Source organism: Oncorhynchus mykiss, chromosome 15 (assembly GCF_013265735.2).
Source record: "Oncorhynchus mykiss isolate Arlee chromosome 15, USDA_OmykA_1.1, whole genome shotgun sequence".
NCBI lineage: Eukaryota > Metazoa > Chordata > Actinopteri > Salmoniformes > Salmonidae > Oncorhynchus > Oncorhynchus mykiss.
In genome coordinates, this window is record NC_048579.1 from 75079991 (window position 1) to 75086902 (window position 6912).

Below are 6912 nucleotides of genomic sequence, written 5' to 3' on the forward strand. Positions count from 1 at the left end.
TTAGAGACTGCACCACCCGGTTACCCAACCCTGGACCTTAGAGACTGCACCACCCGGTTACCCAACCCTGCACCTTAGAGACTGCACCACCCGGTTACCCAACCCTGCACCTTAAAGGCTGCTGCCACAAAAACATAGACATGGAATCACTGGCTACTTTAATAATGTTTGCATACTGCTTTACTCATCTCATATGTGTATACCGGGGAGGCAGGTAGCCTAGTGGTCAGAGCGGTGGGCCAGTAACTGAAAGGCTGCTGGATCAAATCCCAGAGCTGACAAGGTAAAACATCTGTCATTCTGAGCAAGGCAGTGAACCCTCTATTCCCCGGGAACTGAAGATGTGGATGAATAAGGCAGCCCCCCCCCCGCACCTCTCTGATTCAGAAGGGTTGGGTTAAATGTGGAAGACATATTTCAGTTGTACAACTGACTAGGCATCCTTCCCCCACTGTATTCTATTCTACTGTATTTCAGTCAATGCCACTCAGACGTTGCTCGTCCTAGCATTCCTTTACTTTTAGATGTGTGTGTATTGCTGTGAGTTGTTAGATATTACTGCACTGTTGGAACTAGGAACGCCAGCATTTCGCTACAGCCGCAATAACATCAGCTAAAAATGTGTACGTGACCAATACAATTTGATTTTGATTTTATTTGATACCCAGATAACAGTCAGGTCATTTACCAGGAAGGCCCCGAGGTTGGTCTGTTATAGCCAGGTAATAGTCAGGTAATTTACCAGGAAGGCCCCGAGGTTGGTCTGTTATAGCCAGGTAATAGTCAGGTCATTTACCAGGAAGGCCCCGAGGTTGGTCTGTTATAGCCAGGTAACAGTCAGGTCATTTACCAGGAAGACCCCGAGGTTGGTCTGTCATAGCCAGGTAATAGTCAGGTCATTTACCAGGAAGGCCCCGAGGTTGGTCTGTTATAGCCAGGTAACAGTCAGGTCATTTACCAGGAAGACCCCGAGGTTGGTCTGTTATAGCCAGGTAATAGTCAGGTAATTTACCAGGAAGACCCCGAGGTTGGTCTGTTATAGCCAGGTAATAGTCAGGTCATTTACCAGGAAGGCCCCGAGGTTGGTCTGTTATAGCCAGGTAATAGTCAGGTCATTTACCAGGAAGGCCCCGAGGTTGGTCTGTTATAGCCAGGTAACAGTCAGGTCATTTACCAGGAAGACCCCGAGGTTGGTCTGTTATAGCCAGGTAATAGTCAGGTAATTTACCAGGAAGACCCCGAGGTTGGTCTGTTATAGCCAGGTAACAGTCAGGTCATTTACCAGGAAGGCCCTGAGGTTGGTCTGTTATAGCCAGGTAACAGTCAGGTCATTTACCAGGAAGGCCCCGAGGTTGGTCTGTTATAGCCAGGTAACAGTCAGGTCATTTACCAGGAAGGCCCCGAGGTTGGTCTGTTATAGCCAGGTAACAGTCAGGTCATTTACCAGGAAGACCCCGAGGTTGGTCTGTTATAGCCAGGTAATAGTCAGGTAATTTACCAGGAAGACCCCGAGGTTGGTCTGTTATAGCCAGGTAATAGTCAGGTCATTTACCAGGAAGGCCCCGAGGTTGGTCTGTTATAGCCAGGTAACAGTCAGGTCATTTACCAGGAAGGCCCCGAGGTTGGTCTGTTATAGCCAGGTAATAGTCAGGTCATTTACCAGGAAGGCCCCGAGGTTGGTCTGTTATAGCCAGGTAATAGTCAGGTCATTTACCAGGAAGGCCCCGAGGTTGGTCTGTCATAGTCAGGTAATAGTCAGGTCATTTACCAGGAAGGCCCCGAGGTTGGTCTGTTATAGCCAGGTAATAGTCAGGTCATTTACCAGGAAGGCCCCGAGGTTGGTCTGTCATAGTCAGGTAATAGTCAGGTCATTTACCAGGAAGGCCCCGAGGTTGGTCTGTCATAGCCAGGTAACAGTCAGGTCATTTACCAGGAAGGCCCCGAGGTTGGTCTGTCATAGCCAGGTAATAGTCAGGTAATTTACCAGGAAGACCCCGAGGTTGGTCTGTTATAGCCAGGTAATAGTCAGGTCATTTACCAGGAAGGCCCCGAGGTTGGTCTGTCATAGCCAGGTAATAGTCAGGTAATTTACCAGGAAGACCCCGAGGTTGGTCTGTCATAGCCAGGTAATAGTCAGGTCATTTACCAGGAAGACCCCGAGGTTGATCTGTCATAGCCAGGTAATAGTCAGGTCATTTACCAGGAAGACCCCGAGGTTGGTCTGTTATAGCCAGGTAACAGTCAGGTCATTTACCAGGAAGGCCCCGAGGATGGTCTGTCATAGCCAGGTAGTAGTCGTCAGGTAATATAACCAGGTAATATCAGGTAATATAACCAGGTAATATCAGGTAATATAACCAGGTAACAGTCATCAGGTAATATAACCAGGTAACAGTGGTCAGGTAATATAACCAGGTAACAGTCATCAGGTAATATAACCAGGTAACAGTCATCAGGTAATATAACCAGGTAACAGTCATCAGGTAATATAACCAGGTAACAGTCATCAGGTAATATAACCAGGTAACAGCCAATGATGTGCGTCTCAGCTGTTTATCCCTCCGCCTGTTTCAATGTGGTATGAAAATGGTACTCTGTAAAATGAGGCATGAAAACACGTTTCATACGATAACAACATGGAACAATGTAGCTGGACCGACACTGGTCTGCTTCACTGGTCTGCTTCACTGTCTCTGCTTCACTGGTCTGCTTCACTGGTCTGCTTCACTGGTCTGCTTCACTGGTCTGCTTCACTGTTCTGCTTCACTGGTCTGCTTCACTGGTCTGCTTCAAAGAAACACGTCCCACTGTGTTTGATGACAGGTGCTCACCCTCCCGCCAATAACAAGGGAAAATGCCCCGAGTTGTGAAAGAGCCTAGTGGTTTCTCTCTATGGCTGAACAAAATCACGTGTCGCAAAATGGCACCCTATTTCCCTATTATAGTGCACTACTTCTGACCAGAGCCTTATGGGCCCTGTTCAAAAGTAGTGCACTACATAGGGTGCCATTTGGGATGTAGCCAAGCTCTCAGAGGGTCACTTGGCAACTCCTGTGTGCTGAATCTGCCTCAATCTGTCTCAAGCGCACCAGCTCTCCTTTATTGGGTTAAGTCCCAAATGGTACCTGATTCACTACATAGTGCACTACTTCTGACCGGAGCCTGATGGGCCCTGTTCAAAAGTAGTGCACTATAAAGGGAATAAGGTGCCATTTGGGATGTGGGACATGATCTACTGTAAACATCATGATGTGTGTAGAGCCTGGGCCTCAATGGCTGATCTGTTTGCAGTTGTTGTCCATATATTTCATTACATCGAGGGGAATTTACAGTTAGCGTTATACAGTTACTCTATCGGGTGTTCCAGCATCCTAAACCACTTGAGGAGAAGAAAACTGACGTAATCATTTCAAATATTAAGAACGGGGTGACGTAGGCACAATATCCCGAACCCTTGGCCATCAGTTCTCTTTTTGACGAATGACTGATTCCACACATCATTAATTTAGGAACACACACGTATTTATATTATGTCATCTTTTTGTTCATAAATCACCTTCTCTTTTTTTCTGCCTATGATGTTATTTTTGTGTATAGTTTTGCAATTCTGTGTAATAACGTTGACCTGGTTAACCCAGGTAGGGAGGCCGGAAGGGAGGGGGGATACCCGCGGATTGACCTGAATGCAGAGAAAGGAACCACAATGACGTCTCCTAGACAATATAAATACTGTCCCTACCAGGTAGAAAACATGACAACCTACCAAACCAACCCGCAAGGTAAGCAGCCTAATCTGCGATCTTGGTTGTAGTATTACAACAGGTCTCTCTTACAAAATAGATGTATGATCACCTGTAGCGTGTAGTCTATAGGATTAGATAAGGCTGACCTAAATCAAAACAAGTTATCTGACTGTAATTTATTCTTTCCAGGTGAACTGTGATATTTTCGCATTATTATTCAAACTGAAGAAAGACAAATCTCCCGGAGCCAATATGAAGTTCAGCACCGTCCAACTCGTAGCCGCTGTGGTAGTGGTGATGAGCGTCTGTCTGCTGCGCGAATCCGTGGCGCACTCCATCCATCGCCCGCTCAGCGCCCCCCTGCACAGCGCGGATACCGACACCATGGTACAGCAGGTGGCTCAACATGTAAGTTACTTTATCATATTTCATATTCCATAATGGCTTATAATTGTAGGACTAAACTAAATATATTATATTTGTAGAACTAGTAGCCTATTATTTAGTCCATTTATTCGGGTTTATTTAATTATGATTATGACTTTAAAAAGCCTAATGATGCCATTCCTGTCTGTTTCAACAGGCGCAAAGTTCTGACACCGATACTGACACTAAACTGATGCCAGACATCGATACTAAAAAGGTCTGTCTATTAAACCAATGACTAATGTCATGTTAATCCTACATTATTTTACAGCTTGGTGTGAAATGGTATTTAGGTGTTTTTTCTATTTCTACCACCTGATGCAGCTGTAGGCAATACTAACCATATCATACTAATGAATTGATTGATGCCTTTGAACTGAACTTTGAACTGATGTCTCCAACGGCAGAACCACAGAGACATCTGCTGCCTGCATGCTAACATCCTGGACTTCTACCTGAGTAACATCCTGACCACTAAGGAGAAGCAGGACAAGCATCATCCTAAACTCCCTGCCCTGAAGGAAGACCTGGCCCGAGTCAGCAGAGACCTGAAGGAACACGGCTGTGTAAGTTCTCCTCTCTGTCATCTGCTTCACCTACACTCCTTTGTTTCATCCCCTTCTCTCTTCATCCATTCTTTACCTTTTCAACACCTTTCAATGTTTCTCTGTTTCTCTGTCTCTCTCTCTCTTCGTCTCTCTCTTCGTCCCTCTCTTCGTCCCTCTCTTTGTCTCTCTCTTCGTTGTCTCTCTTTGTGTCTCTCTTCGTGTCATTCTTCATGTCTCTTTCTCTCCTCTCCTCTCTCTCTCCCCTCTCCTTCCTCCTCTCTCTCCTCTCTCTCTCCTCTCTCTGCGATCTTAAGTGTGATATTGTGTAGAGATGGTGTTTATATCAGAGAAAGTGACTGATTTTCTCTCTCTTTCTTCAAGGCTATTAAACACTACAATGACCACCACCACAGCATTGCTTTCCGCAAGAAGTTGTCCGAGGTAATTCTCCAGGGGACCCTGTTCAGACTTGACCATTTTCATGCTTGTCACAAAGAAACACGATAAACAAAGTTATGAACAAGAGTTCATGCATTAATCAAAGTGAAAATGAATCCATTGAACATTTGATTGAATGTGATCTTTGTCTAAAACCTCCATTGTTTTTGGTTTGTTGTTTCAGATGGAGGAGGGGAAAGGGATCAAGAAAGCCATTGGAGAGATCGACATCCTCTTCACCTTCCTGAAAGACTTCTGTGTGCACGCCTAGATCCAACATCATCCTATATCATCACATAGAGATGTACATCTAGATCCAACACATCCTATATCACCACATAGAGATGTACATCTAGATCCAACATCATCCTATATCACCACATAGAGATGTACATCTAGATCCAACATCATCCTATATCATCACATAGAGATGTACATCAACATCATCCTATATCACCACATAGAGATGTACATCTAGATCCAACACATCCTATATCATCACATAGATCTGAGTCTAGATTTGAGTCATGCTATGTTTCTGTACCTTATATCCTATAAGGATATTGTGTGTTATATTTTTATTCATTTTGCATTGCTTATTTATTATTGATCTATTTATTGTTGTTACTTAGCAACATGCAAACTGGTGAAATGTATTTGAAATGCATCCCGATTCTGTTGACATCAGATGTGCAGGGTCTTGAGCATTTCATATGTAGCCCCATGGTGGCCCTTACTTTCTACATCTTGTGCTGGACACATTAATAATATTATATTTATGAAAACTTTTTGGAGAATATATTTAACCAGAGAATTTATTCCATTTTTAAGTTATTATCATTGTTTTAATGATTATGAAATGTTTAAGTTATTTATACATCTATTGAGCTAATGTGTATTTAGCTATAAAGTGATTGTATTTATATAGGAAGTGAATGCAGCTGTCTGTAACATGGGGAAATGTATTGAATTTGCCACAGTGTTTGTAACCTAAGAGTCCTAAAATAAAACACTTTTCAAAAGCACATTCTTCTTGTCAAATATATTATTGTCTTTACACGGTGTACGTTATAGACTGAGACAGACGTGGAATATCTTTATTTTTCCAGAAAGATCTTTACACAGTGTACGTTATAGACTGAGACAGACGTGGAATAACTTTATTTTTCCAGAAAGATCTTTAGACGCTGAACATACAAACAACATTAAATTCACACATTCAGCACACAACTATATTTCCCATAGAAATACATTGTTCACTGTGTACAGCGACCACACAGCAAGGTTTAAGGGTGAATTCATCAATAAATGGTTCCTAAATTGATTGGGCCAGTTTCCTGGAGATTCTCCATTGAGTCCAGTACAAGACTTAATCTGAGTCCGGAAAACATCTACAGACTGTGATATTGAAATAGGAATAATTTTCACTAAAATTACACAGGCAATTTAGGCCTTCATTATTATAGCAAACAATATATAATACGTCTCAATTCAGTGAGAGTTGATGACAGAAGCAGAAGGGCTGTCATTATGCCCTGAAACATATGACCTAAACCTTGGATGGTCGTTACTGAGAGAGTCTGGAACATATGACCTAAACCTTGGATGGTCGTTACTGAGAGAGTCTGGAACATTACCTAAACCTTGGATGGTCGTTACTGAGAGAGTCTGGAACATATGACCTAAACCTTGGATGGTCGTTACTGAGAGAGTCTGGAACATTACCTAAACCTTGGATGGTCGTTACTGAGAGAGTT

General features: G+C 43.3%; 1 protein-coding gene across 1 annotated transcript; it reads left to right on the forward strand.

Annotated features, from left to right (window-relative positions):
* Positions 1-3995: 3995 nt before the first annotated feature.
* il-22 (interleukin 22) lies at positions 3996-6096 on the forward strand. Its single transcript, NM_001164064.1, is given in 5 exon segments — positions 3996-4151; positions 4327-4386; positions 4577-4735; positions 5099-5158; positions 5340-6096. Coding segments are annotated over 5 exon segments (522 nt in total). The 3' UTR covers positions 5427-6096.
* Positions 6097-6912: the final 816 nt, after the last annotated feature.